The sequence below is a fragment of the Haematobia irritans genome, chromosome 4 (assembly GCF_050003625.1).
Source record: "Haematobia irritans isolate KBUSLIRL chromosome 4, ASM5000362v1, whole genome shotgun sequence".
Lineage (NCBI taxonomy): Eukaryota > Metazoa > Arthropoda > Insecta > Diptera > Muscidae > Haematobia > Haematobia irritans.
The window spans coordinates 204139920-204162386 of NC_134400.1; the positions used below are offsets into that span (position 1 = coordinate 204139920).

Here is a 22467-nt window from a genome sequence, read left to right on the forward strand (position 1 = left end):
CGTCGCTTGTTTTATTATTATTAGTTTTTGAACAAATTTGCCCGGCAAGTTCGGTTCGAGTGGCAATGGTCAGCATGCAAAAGATTTTTTTTTTTTTGAATTGTGAAACCTAGGCAAAAATTAAAACTTGAAAAAGTTGAAACACTTTTTTCAAGATTTGTAAAATTTCCATTATTTACTAAGAAGATAGAATTTTTACCTAGTGTACTACTAATTCACTAAAGGCCGGTATGTACCTATAATGAAATTCATGGGAAAACTGTCTTACTGGCATGCAATTTTCTATAGAAATAAAATTTTATGAAAATTTCCTATAGAAATGGATTTTTTTTGAAAATTTTCAATAGAAATGAGCATTTGTAAAAAGTTCCTATAGAAATTAGCATTTGTAAAAAGTTCCTATAGAAATGATTTTTTGTAAAAATTGTCTATAGAAATGAAAATTTGTGAAAATTTCCTATAGAAATGAAATTTTGTGAAAATTTTCTATAGAAATGAAATTTTGTGACAATTTTTTATAGAAATGAAATTTTTTGAAAATTTTCTATAGAAATTAAATTTTGTGACAATTTTTATAGAAATGACATTTTTTGAAAATTTTCTATAGAAATTAAATTTTGTAAAAAATTCCTATAGAAATGAAATTTTTTGAAAATTTTCTATAGAAATTAAAGTTTGTAAAAAATTCCTATAGAAATGAAATTGTGTGAAAATCTCCTATAGAAATGAAATTTTGTGAAAATTTCCTATACAAATGAAATTTTGTGACAATTTTTTATAGAAATGAAATTTTTTGAAAATTTTCTATGGAAATTAAATTTTGTAAAAATTTCCTATAAAAATGAAATTTTGTAAAAATTTTCTATAGAAATGAAATTTTGTAAAAATTTCCTATAGAAATTAAATTTTTTGAACATTTTCTATAGAAATGAAATTTTGTGAAAATTTCCTATACAAATGAAATTTTGTGACAATTTTTTGAAAATTTTCTATTGAAGTTAAATTTTGTAAAAATTTCCTATAGAAATGAAATTTTGTAGAAATTTTCTATAGAAGTGAAATTTTGTAAAAATTTCCTATAGAAATTAAATTTTGTAAAAATTTCCTATAGAATTGAAATTTTTTGAACATTTTCTATAGAAATGAAATTTTGTGAAAATTTTCTATAGGAATAAAATTTTGTGACAATTTCCTATAGAAATGGATTTTTGTGAAATTGTCACAGGAATTGTTGAAAATTTTCTATAGGAATGAAATTTCGTGAATATTTCCTATAGAAATGAAATTATGTGAAAATTTCCTATAGGTATGAATTTTTGCGAAAATTACCTATGGAAATGAAATCTTGTGCAAATTTCTATAGAAATGAAATTCTGTAAAAATTTCCTATAGAAATGAAATTGTGTGAAAATTTCAAAAATTTCCTATAGAAATGAAATTTTGTAAAAATTTCCTATAGAAATGAAATTTTGTAAAAATTTCCTATAGAAATGAAATTTTTTGAAATTTTTCTATAGAAATGAAATTTTGTGAAAATTTTCTATAGGAATAAAATTTTGTGACAATTTCATATAGAAATGGAATTTTGTGAAAATTTTCTATAGAAATGAAATTTTGTAAAAATTTCCTATAGAAATGAAATTTTTTGAAAATTTTCTATAGAAATGAAATTTTGTGAAAATTTTCTATAGGAATAAAATTTTGTGACAATTTCCTATAGAAATGGAATTTTGTGAAATTGTCCTAGGAATTGTTGAAAACTTTCTATAGGAATGAAATTTCGTGAATATTTCCTATAGAAATGATATTATGTGAAAATTTCATATAGGTATGCATTTTTGCGAAAATTACCTATGGAAATGAAATTTTGTGCAAATTTTCTATAGAAATGAAATTCTGTAAAAATTTCCTATAGAAATGAAATTGTGTGAAAATTTCCTATAGAAATAAAAGTTTGGCAAAATTCCTACAGAAATTAAATTTTGTGAAAATTTTCTATAGGAATGAAAAGTTTGAATAACTTGCTAACTCGACTATTCGAAAATGTACCAACCATTAAGTTCCGAATTAGTTGGAGATATGGCCAGTGGATGAGAAGAAAGGAAGTTAAGGATGCAAGACGTGCTCATGATGCTGCGTATCGTGTCTTTAGAGATGACCCCAGCGTGGAAAATAGGTTGCTGTCCTGCACGAAAAGGAACAGGCTTAAATCTCTTATTCGGAAGTTTAGGAGACACCACCAAATAAGTTTGTTTTCTAGGGCTGATCAAAAGGATGTATGGAGAGAATTTAATAAGAACTGCAGTGATAGGGACAATATTTGTGTTGATGACGTTGACGTGGATGAGATCAACAGTTCTTTTGTTGTTAATGGTGGAGCTGGACATGTTGACATATCTGGTATTGACGATAGCGTTGAATCCTTTTCGTTTAGTGGTGTGGACATTCATGATTCACACGAGGCATTGTCTTATGTGTTTTGAATATCTGTAATACAATAATAATGACGTCGCCTTATCCTGATGGCTGGAAATTGGCCCGTGTTGTACCGGTGCCAAAGAGGGGCAAATCTTACCCATATGACAATCTTCGTCCGATTAGCATACTTCCTTCTCTATCGAAAGTGATGGAATATATTCTTAAGAAACAGATAGTGAACTGTGTTTTCACAAACGATAATATAGGTGCCCATCAATACGCGTATAGAAGGGAATACAATACCACGTCAATGCTTCTTGGGATGACCGAACGTATAAGGGAAAAGTTGAATGCGGGGGAAGATTGCGTGTTGGTGTCTTTGGATTTATCAAAGGCGTTTGATAGATTGAATCACTACATGTTGGTGGAGAAACTATGTACAAGATACACATTTTCGGCGTCAGCATGCAGATTGGTATTTTCATATTTACGGGATAGGTCACAATTTCTTCGTTTGGGTGGTAGAGATTCACATATTGTAGATCTGACTTGTGGTGTACCACAGGGCTCTGTGTTGGGCCTACTATTCTTTATATTGTTTATAAATGACTTAGTTGACTGTTTAGAGGGTGACATAGTGAGACCATTTGTTTATGCGGATGATATCCAATTGGTTTTTTTTGTGATAGGTCCGTGTCTCATTCTCTAGGAGTTATCATTAGCACCAATCTTTCTGCCCTTTCTGACTGGTTAGATAGGCTGTCCATTACATCTCTTTTAAAGAGAACATGTTCTCTTTTTGTGTTCGTACCCAGTGGTAAAAAATTCAAACCAATTACCAAACAATCGATTATGTTCTTGCGAAACTTGGAAGATTAAGTAAGTACGTTTTATGTAAATGAAAATTAAGTTGAAATTGGTACTACTTATACCTTAGCATTGAAAAGTCGCACAGAAAGTAATGCCTATAAATTTTGAACAAATGAAAGCTACTACTTAGTCATCTAGTTGTTGCATTGTAGTGTACCTAGTGCTTACGACTCCCAGTTACTGCGTAAGATGTAGGTAATTAGGAAGGAAAACTGAAAGGTGTAACGTTGTTAGGCAACGAATTTTTATTTTGATTTTCGTTGTTTTTTTTTCAGTTTTATATCAGTTTATTGTTTACATTTATAGACTTTAAGATAATTTTTGCACCAAATGCTGCATATATTTGCATCGATCAAGGTAAGTATCAAAAGTAAAAAATAATCCATTTCCTGATGTTCTTTAACGGGTCCTTTTCAAGTGCCAGTGTTAGAGAAGACTGCAGTAGAGGAGTGCGCGTGGAAAGCATGAATCACGAGATAGTGAACAAAATTGAAAGCACCTCTTGTGAATGGGAATAAAAATATATGTCGTGAGTGAAAAATTAAATCCGTTCTGCAAAATCACCATTATTTGAAAAAAACAATATTTATTTAGCTGGCAAACATGAGTGCACGTGTGAGCAAAAAGTTTAACTCGTAAGTGTGCGTGAAGTTTCGCCCCAGCGCACACCTCTACTCTGCAGTCTTCATCGCATTCTAACGACAAATTTATTTCAGCAACTTCTTAAATTTTATTTTTCTTATAATGTATGATCGACTCAATAGGTGGCTATAATAAAATGTCATGTCGGTGGCTTTTAACAGAACTTCGGCCGTATGTTTTCAACGACAGTAATACTGGTCCACAATTACAATGTCATCAATGACGAAAGACCTTTTAAGGAATTTAAAGCATTGGATAGTGCCATCTTTGGTAATATTTGTTACATTACTTATAGTTTTTATACTTATTGAGTAATTTAATCTTTTATTTCAGATGCTGTCAAGACGGACGACTGTAGGGTGAAGGACATCGGAAGTCTTTCAAACATTTTAAGGGTCCCCATTTTCAGAAAGATTGCGTAAAATAACAAAAATATCATAAATAAGTATATAGATATTAATTATTACAATAGTATTACATAATAGCCTTATTCTTAAATGTTATTTATAAATCTTTTTACAAAATATATATTGATGTAATATATGAAACCAATGAAAAATAGTTATTTCAAAAATTATTTGTGGCATATTTTTAGGAAAAACTATAAAATATCATCATCCTTTTATAGTTTACCAACGAATTGGGTGGTAAATGGGGGTGTTTAGCTCTAGATTACTGTTACAAATACAAAGTAAAACTGTTCTGTTCCATCGTTCCTATTACTGAGTAAAACACAATATTCAATACACGGCATCCATAACCCTTACGCATCGGTAATGACGTTGTAATGGGATATCATTATGTTTTCGTTTACTTTGTCATGTGGATTGGGAAGTACTTGACTGCCTATGACACGTCAACGTAAAAGTAAAGGTAGAATTACATGCCATGCGTTCAATGCGCACAATGCGTCCGATGATTGAAGAGTTGAAATTTCTCTTTGAAATCAAAATCTCGAATAGTCTGCCGCAAACAGAAAAAAATCAACCCTTCCATCAACGCACGGATTGACGCATGGTATGTAATTCAACCTTAATACGGAAAATTGATCGGAAATGTGGAGTAGTTGTCTCGATAAAATCGGTAGGATGTAATCGATTTGGTAATGACGTTTTTTACCACTGGGTATCTTTTTGTTCACTCTCTTTTTTTGGTGCCGTATTTTTATGTCCAACAGTGCTCTTTATGTACTCTATTTCAAAAAAATCCTAGATTGATGGAATTTTATTTATTTAGTATGAATTCGCCGCAATTGTTCGCCACTAAGTGTGTAAATATAACCATAGCGATAGGCGGTAGGCGAACACTTATTTACGTGTATTTCTTATGGGAAGCCCAAAATCCGCGACGGAATACCGTGACGGCTAGCGGCGTGTCGCTAAATTAAAACTTATTCTAACTTCTTGGCGAAAACTGGTATGGTGTTGCCATCGCTTATCAATTTTTTAACTCACCACTAGGAATTGCTGTTGCCTGGACACGTGTAGATTATTTTTTCTTGAAATAACTCAACAAATAACAAGCCATTGTATGTTTTTATTCAACTTCATTGTTTAATATTGTCAAAGCATGCTGTATTGACAACAAAAACGCTAGGAAACGTGAAAAAGGGAATTATTCGCCGTCAAGCTTATTGTATTTGCCGTTGCGGCAAAAATGTTTCGCCTACCGCCTATCGCTATGGTTATATTTACACACTAATTGTTTACTGGGTTAAATCTGTTGACAAATTAAAGGCCGGAACACAATTGGACGTTTCGAAGTACGGCGTAAAAATTAGAAATAGATGTAATTGAACGTACGACGTAAATACGCCATACGTTGTCGTCGTCCATTTATTTTGTTTATTTTTTAAGAAAACGTGACTTTTTATTTTTTATTGTTTTATTATATATTTATTTCGTTGTTTCTATCATTAGAAACTATTATTATTTTAATTTTAACATCAATAAAATTATTAATTATTTAATAAATTTTTTTATTGTAAACTCTGTTTTAGTTAAAATGTTCTCTTTTTTTTAAACGAAAGTTCTCTTTTGAGCTTAGGAAATTGTATAACTGTGGGTTGTATTTGCCACTTCACGCCAGGCGCACAATTGCTTTTGCGCTTCTTATGACACAGGTGAACTACTGTTTGGAGTTGGTATCGTGCACTCAGAATCTTAATAGATACAAAATTAGGCTCATTGTGAATAGGATAGTTCGGTATGTATTCGGGGTCAGATGGTACGAACATGTGAGTGGAAAAGTAAAGGAGTTTCTAGGTTGCAGTGTTGATGGTTATATTTCAATTCGGAAATTGCTGTTTTTTTTTACACCCAGAGAAGGAATATGATCACCTCAAACATGTTTTAAGAGCAAAATGTTATTTTTGGGTGGTGACCATGTAACATGGTTTTTGCAACCATGTTATTTTCTCGGAAATCATGTATCTGATTTCGGCAAGCAGGTTATATTTGTTTGTTACATGGTCACCATACAAAAATAACATTTTGCTCTCGAAACATGTTTGAGGTGATCATATTCCTTCTCGGCGTGTACAGGGCAATAAAAAGGTCGATGCCTTCTGATTTTATATCTAAATTTGTTTTCTCTCGTTCAGTACGGAACCCGCAAATCATTATACCATTTATTCATTGTTCCACATTTGAGAGATCATTTGTGGTATCCATAGCCAGGATATGGAATGCCTTGCCGATAGTGCTCTGGAATTTCAATTTCACGGTTGTTCAGTTCAGGAATGAATTGTTGCTTCGATTCCAAAATGAGTAATTGATAATGTTTATAGTAGCCAAGGGTCTCATTAATAGGGATATATATATATAGTTGTCGCCCGAACCTTAAGCCATATATATGAATAGATAAATAGTTATAGATAGCCATAATTGGTCATGTTAATCAATGGAATTAATATGTATTTATTTGAATTTATTACTTTTCTAGTGATATATAGAATTAAGATTTACTAAAATGGCAGTACACTATTATTGGCCTCATTTGGCTTATTGTTTGTCTCAATAAATTGAAATTGAAATTTTGTGAAAATTTCCTATAGAAATGAAATTTTCTGAAAATTTCCTATAGAAATGAGCATTTGTAAAAAGTTTCTATAGAAATGAAATTTTGTGAAAATTTCCTATAGAAATGAAATTTTGTGAATATTTCCTGAAGAAATGAAATTTTGTGAAAATTTCTCATAGAAATGAAATTTTGTGAAAATTTCCTATAGATATAAATTTTGGCAAAATTTCCGATAGAAATGAAATTTTGTGAAAATTTTCTATAGGTATGAAATTTTGTGAAAAATTCCTATAGAAATTAAAATTTGTGAAAACTTCCTATAGAAATGAAAATTTTTTCCTATAGAAATGGAATTTTGTCAAAATTTCCTATAGAAATGATTTTTTTTTTTAAATTCTCTATAAATATTAAATTTTGTAAAAATTTTCTATAGAAATGAGCACTTGTAAAAATTTCCAATAGAAATGAAATTTTGTGAAAATTTCCTATAAAAATCAAAATTTGTGAAAATTTCCTATAGAAATGAGCATTTGTAAAAAGTTCCTATATGAATGAATTTTTGTAAAAATTGCCTATAGAAATGAAATTTTGTGAAAATTTCCTATAGAAATGACATTTTGTGAAAATTTCTTATAGAAATTGAATTTTGTGAAAATTTCCGATAGAAATATATTATGGCAAAATTTCCGATAGAAATAAAATTCTTATAGAAATGGCGTGAAATTTCCTATAGAAATGAAATTTTGTGAAAATTTCCTAAAGAAATGAAATTTTGTGAAAATATCTTATAGAAATGATATTTTGTGTAAATATCCTGTATAAATGAGATTTTCTACAGAAATGAAATTTTGTGAAATTTTCTATAGAAATTAAAGTTTAATTTCTATAGAAAATTTCACAATTTTGTGAAAATTTCATATAGAAATTTTTAGGGTATTGTTGAACTTCGTTCCACAAACAAATATTTACCCTTAAAATATTCAATGAATTAATTAATGAATTATAAATTAAAATATTATGAATTTCCTTTTTCTATTATCTATTATGAATATCCCTTAGAATAACTTGAATATCCTTTGAATTTGAATTGTTTCCATATGGCAACCATTTATTCTTACTAAATATCGATAACTGCTCTTACTCAAAAGATATAGATTGTCACCATATTTGAATAAATATTCCAATGCTTAAGTAGCTTTTAACTCAATTTACAACAACGCCTGCGCGCGAACCTTTTTATATTTTCACTTGTACATCGTCATCGAAGACGGTAAGAAGCATCATCGAGAGCATGGCTGAACAAGAAGGTTAAATCATGGGGCCATATGATTACAATTTTTTTATTTCGACCAAATTTTAAGATGTCAAAATCATATGTTTATGGTGATTGCACCTCTCCAAATGACACTGCATAGCAAATGCATCTCAAACAAACTCGCGCATTCATAATTGCACCATAAACTGTTTTTGTTAATAGATGGCGAATATCCATTTGACTGACTTCCATTATTAACTTTGGTCTCATATCGGCGTTCCTCGGATGAATTATCCACTTCACAATAACTCATAGGTGCACGGATGAAAAAGACTGTTTTTCATATGTTTGGCTATAAACATTATATGTTTGGAACACAAATTTTTAAACACAATATTTTTGAGTGCAAGCATATAATGTTCAGAAACTAGCATAACATGTTTGGGACATATATGTTAATATGTTAGAACATATTATGTTTGGGACATAAAATGTTTGTAAATATAATATGCTTGGATGCAAACATATATTAATTTAGAAATAGCCTATAAACATATATGTGTTTAGTAGCTTGGAGCGCTATTTAACAGGGAGCGATATTGAATTAAGTTGGTGGTTGTTGCTTGTTATTACAAAATTAACATTTTATTTTTCCTTGGGCAATTGATCTACTACTTCTTTGATCCTTACAAACTGTGTGGTCCGCTGTTCGAATCCCCGTCCGGCAAAAGGTAAAATTAAAATAAAAAAATCATAAAATTGAATAATTTCTTCTACAATGTTTGTATTAGAGGTCTGCATCGAATAACTTTTCACTACATGTATGCAATTCGCTGTCGAATATAGTACATACACTGTCTTTCTCTCAGAGCGCAAGTAGTGAAGTGAAGAGAACACTTGCTTGTCAAATACCACCAAGTACTTATCCGAAACAATATGTGTTCCGAAAAAAAGGAACAATAAAAATGTAAGTACTTGAGAAAAAGTACAACATGGATTCTCTTCACTTCACGTGGTACCACAAGTATTTCTCAGTTATGTGCGAAGCAAAACTTTCCATTATTATTAATCATAGATATGTATGTATGTCACATATTTCATATATTTATGTATGTCACACATTTACCTTAACGTTTGCCGTTCTTTATATCAATTCGAAAACATATATTATGGAGAGTAACTGTTTTCTTGTATTTCTGAAACTGCACGTGGTACATGGAGTACAGTGCTGCCGCTACTACTTCAATCGAAGTATTTTGCTTCATTTTCACAAAATTTACTTCGTCACTCCTTCTTCCAAAAATCTGCTTCACTTTTTGTTCTGCTTCAAATTTTAAAATGTTTCCCCATATTACCAAATTGTTTTTCTTATTCCTTTAATTACGATGGACATAGCGGTTTTAATCATTGAATTATTAACCGATGTGGACCAATTTTTGCATAGTTGTTAGAGACCATATACTTACACCATGTACCAAATTTCAGCCGGATCGGATGAAATTTGCTTCTCTTAGAGGCTCCGCAAGCCAAATCGGGGGATCAGTTTATATGGGGGCTATATATAATTGTGGACCGATGTGGACCAATTTTTGCATGGTTGTTAGAGATCATATGCTGAAACCATTTACCAAATTTCAGATGGATCGGATAAAATTTGCTTCTCTTAGAGTCCCCGCAGCCAAATTTGGGGGTCCGTTTATATGGGGGCTATACATAAAAGTGGACCGATATGGCCCATTTGCAATACCATTCGACCTACATCAATAACAACTACTTGTGCCAAGTTTCAAGTCGATAGCTTCTTTCGTTCGGAAGTTAGCGTGATTTCAATAGACGGACGGACATGCTCATATCGACTCAGAATTTCACCACGACCCAGAATATATATACTTTATGGGGTCTTAGAGCAATATTTCGATGTGTTACAAACGGAATGACAAAGTTAATATACCCCCATCCCATGGTGGAGGGTATAACAAAATTAATTCTATTGTTTAGTTTCAAAAATGTATGCTACTTCAATTTTATTCAATCTACTCCACTTTTTTCCAAAATCTACTTCACTCAATTTTTCACTAGCGGCAGCACTGATGGAGTACTCTATGAAGTTTTGTTCTCGCAACATACTCGACGTGATCACTCCGAGTACACTTCAATAAGAGAGAAAGAGGAATATGTGTTTCTTGGTAGTGAAGACATCAGAGTAGCAACAAAAAGTTACTCGTAACTTTTGGTGTTCATTAAAATGTGTACCAATTGTTTTGCGACTCTCTCAAATAGATGTACTCATTTAGCAAGTACACGTGTACTCTGCATTTACAAATGGAATTGTGCAGACCTCTAGTTTGTATCACAGAAAAAAGTGCTAAGAACTAAAAAATCTCGAGGAAGTGAGAAAGATGTGGGGGAATATACAATTAGGCAGAAACAAAATTTTGAGCATTCAGGTCGAAAACCTATGTTGTTAGCACCTATATTACCTGTTTATTTTCATAATTCATTATGATTCTAAATATATAAATAAATAAATAAAATTTTGAGCACAATATTGTTTGGGAGAATTTTTTTAGGCATATAATATTTTTGGGTGCAAAATGCTTCCAAACGTATTGTATGTTCACATAATAACATATTGTTTTTTGGAAGACAACATTATTGAACTTGGACGCAAAAATACAAAATGTTTGGAACTTAGACTATCCAAACATATATTGTTTAGACCAATATGCTTTCAAACATATTATATATTGGAAGAGATCAAACATATAAATGTTTGGGCAATACCCAAAAATGTATATGCTTGAAGCAAAATATGTTTGGGAGTATATGTTACAGAAGCGATTTTTTGTAAGGGTGTGACGCAATTAAATTTGAACCTTTATTTTTCTCTGGATTTCAATTATTTTTTCAGGACAATTGAAAGAATAAATAATTGCCACTTTTACCAATGCCATACGATTCTTTTATCAGCTGATTTTGACTTCTTAAAATTGTAAACAACATATTGAAATTTGTTGTTTTTGTTATCGTGATTCAACCTCTTTATTCAGTCATGCATCGAGAGCAACAGCAATAAATCTGTACACTGAATCTTGAAAACTGTTTTTTTGTTTCTGTTTCTTTATTTTTTGGTTAATGGTATTTGCCTGCGTTAACAATTCTGGGAGTTAACAAAAAATTAACTACAGTCCACTTTTAGAAAATACTCCCACGTTTGTTCAGGTATAGTTACATTGGACAAATATTTGACAGAAATCAAACAAGAATTCGTCGCCACAGCCCAACGACTTTTAGACTATATTGGATATATTACATCACGACAGGAGTATACTCCAAAAACCGTATCCAAATATTTCGAAGGTGCTCCAGGAAAAAAGTTTGACACTCATGTTGGGCAAATATTTGCCTAGTGTGACCATACCCTTAGGCTTAAAACTTGAACATTTTCACAATCAATCTCATACAAACGAAACGATCTTTCAAAAATACAGAAACAGGTTGACTAATTTTCTAACATATCGACTGGATTTTCGTTTGAATACAGAAACAGGGTATCAGATCAGGTATGTAATACTTACTTTTATTTGCACTGTTCTACAGAAAAAAAAAACAGTATTAATAATTACATTATTTCATTAATCAATAGTTTTATTTGATCTTTTTTTTCTTCAGTTTTTGGTTTTTCATCAGGGTGTATTATTATTATTTTCATTTAATTAAAGATTTTTTTTATTTTTATAATTTAGTTTGTTTTGTTTTTAAGGGTGTTTTCCATTTCATTAAATTTCACTTAATAAATTTCAAAACTGTTTTTTTGTGTTCTTGTTATTAGACTTTTGTTTTTTTTTTGTAAATCTTTTTTATGGTGACTGACATTTACGTTTGTAATTTTTTGAGTGGATGTATTGGATGTTGTTTTGGAATCTTCAGGGCTTACTTTGTTAAAAGAAGTATTTAATTTAAACTACCTATCATTTGATTTCATGGTTGCAATTTCAATGAAATAAGGTCCCATTATATATGAGAAATTTAGAGGAATTTATATTTTCTTAATAAGCAACCCTGAAAGTTCCGTTACATAGAGGTCTGCGAAATGTGTGTTGGGGTGTGTGTGTGTGACTGCATTTTGGAGTTTCAATTTAAATTTCAACTAAACACAAGGTTTTGCTAGACTAGATTCGTTTGTTTTTGGTTTTGCAGTTGTATTAATTTTTATAATTATTGCAATTTGTTTGCTTTTGTTTATTTTTTGTTCTTCTTACATAGAAGACTTTTTACTAACTTCACTTCAACTGGTTGAGTTTTTGTTTTCTTGGTATCTATGTGTGTGTATATGTCAAATGTGGGGTGTTCCTGTTATTTTTAGGGGGATCGTTAAGGAGGTTAGGGATGCTGTAAAAGTGTGTATTTGGGGTTATGTTTAGCTGCTGTGAGAGAATGAGGAGTTGTTTTGGGAAGTATTCTTTTTTTTCAAGTTTTTTTCTTCTTAATTTTATTTGAATTCTCGAAATTCTATTACACCTAATGGGGTTTGTTCTTAATTTTTTCCTTTTTATTTTATTTTGTTTTTTTTTGCTTGTGTTTTCAGTGTGATATTTGTTTTCATCAACTTATGGATATATTCGTTTCTTTTTTTATATTTTGTTGTTAATCTCATCGTAAATTTGCTATGATAAATTAGCATAAATCTTTAAGACTTGTTCTTTAAATCTTTTGCATGTTTTCTGGGTGTGAAGATGAAATGTAACGTAGTGGTGGAAACTGAAGTGATCTCTTTTTGTTTTTCGTGAAAAAAAAAAATATATATTTTTTTTTTTAGAATTTAAAACCTATGTAAATAAAGAATAACAGGAAAAAAGTGATGATAATACAAATACACTTGAAATAATTAATAATAGGCGACTTAACGATGGTGGTGAATAGGGTTTGGATTTGGTAATGATTGCTGTGGTTTCTTTAAAGAATTTAATTTAGGTTCTCTTTGTGTTTGCCATCATTTCCATCAATTAATCTACATATAAATTATTTGTTTTTTTTTTTAATATATATAATATTTTTTCATAAATTTTTATTTTCTTGGTTTGTATTAATTTCATTGTTAAAATAATGCACAAAATGTGATTTGTTATTTTTTTATTTCATTTCTCCTTTTTTCCATTGTTTTATTTTTCGTTATATTTTTGGGGGGGGTTTTTATCAAAAGCTAAACATAAATATACCATCACATTTTAATCAATGGTAGATATAAATGTGCCTGTACATAATTGATTTACGATTATTATTTTTATTTGTGTGTGTGTGTTCCATTAGTGTATGTATCTTAGCATTTCCGGCCAATCACTTATTTTCGAGTAATGGACCCTTTGGATAGCTAGATTGATTGAATGTGAGTGTAAATGTAAAATCATACTAACGGTATGTTGATTTTAACGACTTTTATAAAACAACAATAATTCATAGTAATAACAAAAACGATATTTTTTTAAAATAATTTTACTATTTTTATTTTATTTGAAAAGTGATTCATAGCTGATCTATACTCATGAAGTGTTAAATTTGAAAAAAATTCTAAGAATTCATAATGCGCCAATAATGCCTGTGTCCAAGTCTTCGAGATCAGAGAATGAAGCCGCCGAGTCGCGCCGCCGATTTTAGCCGCCGCCGACCAGTTTTTTCGAATATGTCGACTCATCTCGACTCAAAATTAGCCGTCAATTAATCAAAAATATTGATTTAAATCAGAAAAAATTGTTAATAATTTTTGTATTTTTTGTCAAAATGTTTAACTTTCCATCCAAAATCAGTCAGTATCAAGTTGCTATAATAATTTTGCAAAAATTTAGCATATCATAAAATTTAAATGAAATGTAAATGTGATTGTAAGATTGGTTGTACAACTAATCTCATTACCATTCGGATAACTTCAAATCAGAGAATGAAGCCGCCGAGTCGCGCCGCCGGCTAGTTTTTACCAGTCGAAGCCGTCGCCGAATTTGTCGACTCGTCTCGACTCAAAGTTAGCCGCCAATTAATCAAAAATATTGATTTGAATCAGAAAAAATTATTAATAATGGTTGAATTTTTTGTCAAAATGTTTAACTTTCCACCCAAAATCCGTCAGTATCAAGTTGCTATAATAATTTTGCAAAAATTTGGCTCAGAACATTTGAATTATGTGTAAATGTGATTGTAAGATAAGTTGTACAACTAATCTCATTACCATTCGGATAACATCAAATTGATTTTATTATGGATAATTGTCCGCCATCGATAAGACAAATTTATATTGGCTTAGCCATGAAGCCTCCGCCGCCGGAGGCAAAAAATTAGTATTAGCAGCCGCCGACAAAAATGGGTCGGCTTCATTCTCTGCTTCAAATTGATTATAATTGTCCGCAGCCGAATAGACAAATTTATATCGGCTTAGCTGTCAAGCCGCCGCTGCCGGAGGTAAAAAATGGGTCGGCTTCATTCTCTGTCCGAGACATAGACATATCCCAGATGTTGGCGACACCATAATTTATGTTCGACGACCTAATCGAAATTTGTCTATTCACTTCCGGTCAATTATCCATTAAATCAAATTAAAAGTATCCCAACCGCTATGAGATTAATCTTACAACCAATCTGACAATCCAATTTTATTCATCTCGGCTGTTCATGACTTTTAAAATAAATCAGGTAGTCTCATTTCTACAAAAGCGACTATTTTTTACCTCTAAACGCCATCAAGTTTTACTTCCGATTGTACAGAAAGTACTCATTAATTTCCAAGTAAAAAAAAGCGTCGCCAAAAAAGTAGTGAAAGTGTTCTTTTTCCAAAAAAAACAGTGAAAGTGTTCTTTTTTCGATCCGGAAGTAGTGCAAAATTTGCGCAGAAGCGATGAATTTAACATGGGCCTGTCATAGGACGGATATCCACCATTTTAACAGTCGTTGCACTGAATTTGCACCACTTCTTAAGGCGTGGTCCGAATTCAATGATTTAGATGTGAATTATAAAATTGTTTCATCTTTTGCCATATAAATAATTTTTATAATTTTTTATGCATTTAAACGCTTGTCTAAAACGTTTGACCTCAAATATTTATTTTCAATAATTTGCAATTTTTCTAGAATGGATCTAGATTTTTTTTCGACAAAATTTAAAAAAATGTTTACCATTTTATTAACACTTACTCTCTTTTTAACCTATTTGAAAGAAAATAATTTAAAATTTTTTATTAAAAATATGAAAAACAAATTTTAAAAAAATTGAATTAAAAGAACATCCTGTTTAGTTAAGCTAAAGAACATCTTTGGGATGTTTGGGATTTTTGGAAGTGTTTTTAAAGTTGTGCCTTTAGAAGACCCTCCATTTTTTTTGCTGGGTTGTGTTGCCATTATCATTATTAGCACAATATTTTTGTAATTTTAAAATAATAATAGGTTGACGTGACACTTGGAGAGTAATAGGGGAATCGAGTTTTGAAATGCTCGATGATGTTCCAAACACGCAATTAGGTTCCATTCCATAAAAACAACGATTTTGTTATCTAAACAAAATGACCTAAAATATCGTTCAGCGAAAGTAATGAAAAATTCATTTAATTTTAAAGCAAAAATCACCATTAGACTCTTTATAGCTGTTTGAATTCAATATGATTTTAAAGAATTGCGTTTGAAAGCATGTTGGATTCTAATATTTTTCAAACTTATATGAGAAAAGTAATTTCTCATCTAAAGCAATACATTATAGTATTTTTATATGAATTTATCAATTTATCCCATTGAGTATTGATCAGTTATTAATCATTTAATTTATTTAAAACTGCAATGATGTGGTTTATGAGGACATTTTTGGTTTTGGGAACTTGGATCTTCTTTAGGTTTCTTTAACAAATTCATTTATTTATTATTTGTATTATTGTGATTTTTTTTCTTCCATACATTTGTGACTATTTTCTTCCATCAATTTGGAGAAAAGAAAGTCATACATTATTTTGTATGGGAGTGTATTTTATGGATTTTTGAGTTAAATAGTTAAATGTTAATTATGTTTGATCTTTTTAATGCTATGGTTTTATATTTTAAATGTCTTGATTTTAGTTTAAATCTTTTCATTACGGATTTTATTTTATTATTATTTTGTTTTATATAAAATTAATGTTCAAGTCTTTTCAGAAACAAATGCATTACGATCAAATTGTTGTTGTTTTGTTTATTATTATTATTATTATTATTGGTTTGTTTGACAATACTTTGCTATTTCTTCTTTAGATCATCATCATCATATTCTTAAGATCCTCCTTGTTTATTTTTTTAATGTGAATGTGTGTTTTTTATTTAATTTATTTAGTTGTTGATTTGTTATGAATTTCATTAATTATTATTTTTTTGAAAAATAACATTTGCTATTTTAATACTTTTGTTTTTGGTTTTTTGTTTTCATTTGACATTTCGTTACTTAATACTACGCTATACGTAATTAAAATTTAAGATACTTATTTCTTTGTTCTGGTTTTAAGTTTAATTTCATTCTATTTTTTTTTGTTATTTTCGCTGGCTATATGATAGGAGAATAGGACATTTGAGGGATGGGGAATATTAATGGGAGATATGACATTAAGAAAGATAAAATGGTACTATCTTGGGATCAGATTAACCCATCAAATAGAAGTATGTATTAGCCACGGGTTGATATAAATAGTATCAAATAAAAAAATAAGTAGTTATTGAAAATAGGATAGATTTTTATTTTGACTTTTGAAATGCAACCCTGGCATTACTATAGGGCTGTTTTCTTTTAGCACTGGATGCAACATTTATATGGGATATCCAGAACATCGTTGCACTGGTGCCAGATTGTATATTGATAAAGTGACGCTTCTTCGATTCACAATAGCAATTTATTGTGACTAATTTGCCGAAAAACAACAATTTCAAAATGATACATTGAGCATTCCATACATTAAAAATGCAAGATTTCATTTCTTTTCTGTGATTGTTTTTAGACAGCTGATGAAAGTGTTGCATTTTTTTGGAGATGTCCTGGATAAACGAGTACTCTGTTTTCTTTTAGTCCTTCATGGCTTAGGCTATCTAGTGCTAAAAGAAAACAGCCCTTATGTATATGAAATTTTTACATTTCATATCCTTTCGTTCATGATTTATATGACAGCTCTAATACATGCATTGCACTGGCATCCCTACGAATATGTTGATGACAGAAACACAGGTAGTGTCAATTCTAAACAAAAAATTGAATAAGTTGAAGTTGATCCCAAAATGTTAATTTAAACATTGCCATAATAGACTAATGATTTCGTAGTTTTGGTCAACTTGTTTCCAATTTTAAAGAAAAAGTTCAAATTCATCGTTAAGTTTGAAGAACATTTTCACCAAGAAGTTGTAGTCAGCTGTTTTTCGTTATCTTTTTTGCTATGCTATTAAGCAGAGTACCAAGGATTAATCCTGTATTATCGGCACACAAACGAAATTTTCGATGGAGGCATGGCTGAATAAGGAGGTTGAATCACGATAACAAAAACAACAAATTTCAATATGTTGTTTACAATTTTAAGAAGTCAAAATCAGCTGAAAAAAGAATCGTATGTCATTGGTAAAAGTGGCAATTATTTATTCTTTCAATTGTCCTGAAAAAATAATTCAAATCCAGAGAAAAATAAAGGTTCAAATTTAATTGCGTCACCTATGAGTTATTGTGAAGTGGATAATTCATCCGAGGAACGCCGATATGAGACCAAAGTTAAGAATCAGTCAAATGGATCTTCGCCATCTATTAACAAAAACAATTTATGATGCAGTTTAAAAACTGATGTGCGTGGTATTTTGGGTCTGGAATATGTTATCAAGATACTCAAGTCATCTTTGAACAATTCTCCAGCTATGAATGCGCGAGTTTGTTTGAGATGCATTTGCTATGCAGTGTCATTTGGAGAGCTGCAATCACCATAAACATATGATTTTGACATCTTAAAATTTGGTCGAATTAAAAAAATTGTAATCATATGGGCCCATGATTTAACCTTCTTGTTCAGCCATGGATGGAGGTCATACTGGAGGTGAAAACGTAACGACCTCTACAAGGCTGTTATGCACTTCTAGTGAAAATATTCGCTACCCATAAGAAATACATTAAGATACATTTGTTGAATTCCGTAAAGTGTTGTTATTGATTGGTTACATATGTCTCTCATAAGACTGTATTATTGACCCGCAAACCTACTTTCCGCTAAAGATTCATACCGGCCTTAAAAGCAGTACGCAGCTCTTGTGAAAATTCCTGTTGAATGCCACTAATTCCTTTTTGCCAAGTATTTCCCAACGGAACTAAATGTAAGCTACGAATGCAGTGCTTATGCGTAACGGAATTTCATTAGATGTGCATAGGGGCCTTTTAAAAATCCATTGTTGTTTGTCTTAGGGAAATTTTGTTATCGATTATTTATATTTTGTTCCCTTCAGAAAAAGATAAAACATTTTCTTTTGACATGTGGTGCAAACGAAGATTAGATTTTCTACACTACACGAAAATTTTGACAAACCTGCCTTATCGGCGCTAGAATTAAAAGGTAGAACATATTAAAATGTTCGATAGTGGTTCATATTGGTCGTTGAACTGCAACGTACGGAATACGGTAAGCACATCTGACAAAAAATTTGGCTATTCATAATATATACAGAACTATTTTTCCAACGAAAATTCCCGGAAGAGCTATTATCTATAATTTACATTTTGCTCCCATAAGGAATTTAAGCCATATATATATATAAACCGTTCTATCGGCACTTCAACGAAATTTCCCCTAGAGGGACAGACCAGGAATATTGGAAAAACTGTATTATTGGCAGGAAGCCAAAGTACTTAAGAATGTTAGGTCAGGATACGTTGTTATCGAGTTGTTAATAATTTCTCCTATACGAATACAAGAAAAAATTTTTTTTTTGTATTTACATGAAATTCATTCCTGGTATTTGTAGGTAGAGAATATTAAAATGTCCGCGAGATATTCATATTGGTCTTTGAACCGTAACGCCCTGTATGTACCCATCAGAGAATGAAGCCGACCCATTTTTGTCGGCGGCATGACGGCTATGCCGATATAGGTTAGGTTAAAGTGGCAGCCCGATTAAGATTCAGGCTCACTTAGACTATTCAGTCCATTGCCGATATAAATAAGTCTCTTCGGCGGCGGACAATTATCCATTATAAAATCAATTTGAAGTTATTCGAATGGTAATGAGATTAGTTGTACAAAATTTGAGTCGTGATGAGCCGACATATTCGGCGGCGGCGTCGACTGGCAAAAAATGGCCGGCGGCGACTGAAATTGGAGGCGGGACTCGGCGGCTTCATTCTCTGGTACCCATATAAAACCCGTAAGCACTTCCAGAATAAGGTCGGTATGCTCATCTAACGAAATTTCCACTACCCATAAGAAATTCATTTGTATTTTTGCTAACAAAAACTTCGCGAGACGTTTTTATCGATTGTTTACATTTTGCTCCCATAAAAAATGTATGGCAAAACTGTGTTATTGGCATGCAACAGGAATTTTCGAACAAGAGCTGCATATTTGCCAATGAAAATTCCGCGAGGGGTTAATATCGATTGTTTACGTTTTTCTACATAAACTGCATTAACAGCGCTTAAGCGAAATTTCCGCTGGAGGTGCATATCGGAAAACTATATTATTGTCAGGAACAGAAAGTACATACGAGTGATATACTCAGTACGTAGCTCTAGAGTAATCTTTACTAAAATTTATCGGTAAGTTTGTAAGTGAAAATTGCGTTGTTATATATTTTGACCTATATGAATATATGAATTTAATTGAAATTTTCGCTAAAGGTAGGTATTAAGTTCGAGTTTAGCCGCTCATTTTCACTAAAGTGAAAACTAAATCATATTTGTTGCAGATTTCATTATAACTTGATGGGGAACTTTGTGAAAATTTGCTTTGGGCTTTTCCTCGTCAAGTTATAATAAAATTTGCAACAAATATGTATAATTTCATGCATTTTTCTTACTGATTTAGTTTTCACTTGAGCGATTTTAGCGGCTAAACTCGAACTTAATAATCACCTCCTTAAAGATTCATATATGGGAAGAAATATATGACATATCGGTGTTATCGACATGATTATGTAGCTCTAGCGAAATTTTCGCTACCCATAAGAAATGCCTACACAGTTTTGCTACTAGGGTTGCATACTGGACTTAATGCGCTTTACATACCAGCAAAAATTGGAGCTCTATTTCAGCAGGATTGTAAGGGAGAGAGGCAGTACCAACTGCTTACAAAACAACCGAATCAGCGCTGATTTCTGTAGGCGATGTCCCGATTTATAGCAGCTTCAACATAGCGCTGCTCATTTCAATAAAAATATTGCTCAAAAGTGAGCAATATTGTTATTGGTATGAAGGAAAACAGCACTACCTTTCGCGCATCTATACTGCATGAATTGGTTGCAATAACGTAAACGAATGATCATAAAATTGTTTGATTACTAGTTTACGTTATTGCCGCCGTTACATGCAGTGTGGATGCACTGCCTACTTTATTGTATACCAAAAAGCGCAACTAAATTTTACTGCTGAAATATTTTTTGCTGGGGTGCTACATGACGGGTTTAACTGGGACATAAAATATGGGTTAGCTCTAGTGTTGCTACCAATAAGAAAATTCAGTGAGAGCTCGATATCATTTGTTATAGACATGATAAATAATAATCAGAAGTTCAGAAAATGGCTCTGGGTAACATTATAATTACATCAAAACTCAGTTATCGACATTTAGAGGAATTTTTGGTAACCTTAAAAAATACATTTTCGGTATTCCGTTTAACCTTATTATCGACTGTTTACATTTTTCTCTCTTGGAAAAATTTCTGTCATCCATGCGCACATTGTTATTTTTGCTTAGAGATTTTTTTTTTATTATCAAATGTTTACGTTAAAAACAAAACCTTGCTATAAAGACAGAATTCTCTTCGTAAAGGTCGGTAAGCACCTCTAACGAAATTTCCGCTATCCATAAAAAAGCATTTGCTACTGAAAATTCCATGAGGCGTTGTTATTGATCGTTTACATTTTCTGTTCATAAGAAATACATGGGAAAACTGTATTATTGGCTTGCAATACAAAAATGAAATGAAAATTCGTTAGGTATGCCAACGAAATTGTTCATTAATAGTACGAAATGTTATGTTGTATTAAGGAAACTTTTTTCTTCAAAGTTTTTATGAAAAACATTCGTACTTGTTATGAATAAGAATGTTCGTACTTCTTATGAAAATCGTTACGTACTTTATCATTGTTTTACAACCAAACAAACTCTTCATTAAAAGTACGAAATGTTACGTTATTTTAATGAAATTTGTTTCTTTATAGTTTTTGTGGTACTTTTTATGAAGAAGAATGTTCGTATTTCTTATATTACTTATGAAAAAATTTCGTACTTTTTATGAAAAGTACTTTTACGTATTTGGAGACAAACTATTGGCAATTTTATTTTCTTGTCCAAATAATGACGAAAATTGTTTTAATTGCATGGAACTTTAATTTTTGAATGAGTTTCAGTTTGGTTGCCTTCATTTTATTTATAATATTTTATCATAAAAAAATATTTCTTAAATGGAAAATATTACAGTTTTTAGTAAATTTTCTAAGAACCACAAAACAATTTAGAGTTTTTTATATAAAAAAAAAACAAACTCAATACCGACTTCATATTTCTTTTCAATAAGTTATTCTGATACAATTTAAACCAGGTTTTTTACGTCTTGGGATAATGAAAGATTTATTTATTATTATTTTATATGTCTTATCTATTTTAACAAGTAGGACTTTGTTTTTTTTTTGGGGGGGAGGGTATTGAGCTAGTTGAGATGTTGCTGTTTGGGTTGTGGGAGAGAGAGGAGGAGTTCATTTATTTACTTTTTTTGCTATTATAATTCAAATGCCTTGTATTATTCATTTGTGAAACGTGGCTTTGGTATACTCGGTTTTTTCTTTTGTTTTGTTGCATGATTTAATTTAATTCTCTCGTTTGTTTGTTTCAATGTGTTTTGCGTAATTGTTGTTACATTTTGCATGATTTCATATTTTGCGTTTTTTTTTTTTTTTTGGTTTTCGTTAATACTATTTTCACACTTTTTGTTTTATGAAAATGTTTAATTTTTGGAACCGTCTTTGCGGGACGTTGACGGGGCATCGCCTAAGTTTATCATGTCTCGTGGTTTCCACACCGGCGACC

The 22467-nt window shown here is 31.0% G+C and overlaps 1 protein-coding gene across 12 annotated transcripts in view; it reads right to left on the reverse strand.

The window, feature by feature from the left end:
* Positions 1-11828: 11828 nt before the first annotated feature.
* sif (guanine nucleotide exchange factor still life) overlaps positions 11829-22467 on the reverse strand; it is a 335519-nt gene continuing 324880 nt past the window's right edge. For all 12 annotated transcript variants that reach the window (XM_075307986.1, XM_075307980.1, XM_075307988.1 and 9 more), the window contains one exon: positions 11829-22467. In XM_075307986.1, the coding sequence (XP_075164101.1) occupies positions 22385-22467 (83 nt within the window). In that variant the 3' untranslated portion in view covers positions 11829-22384.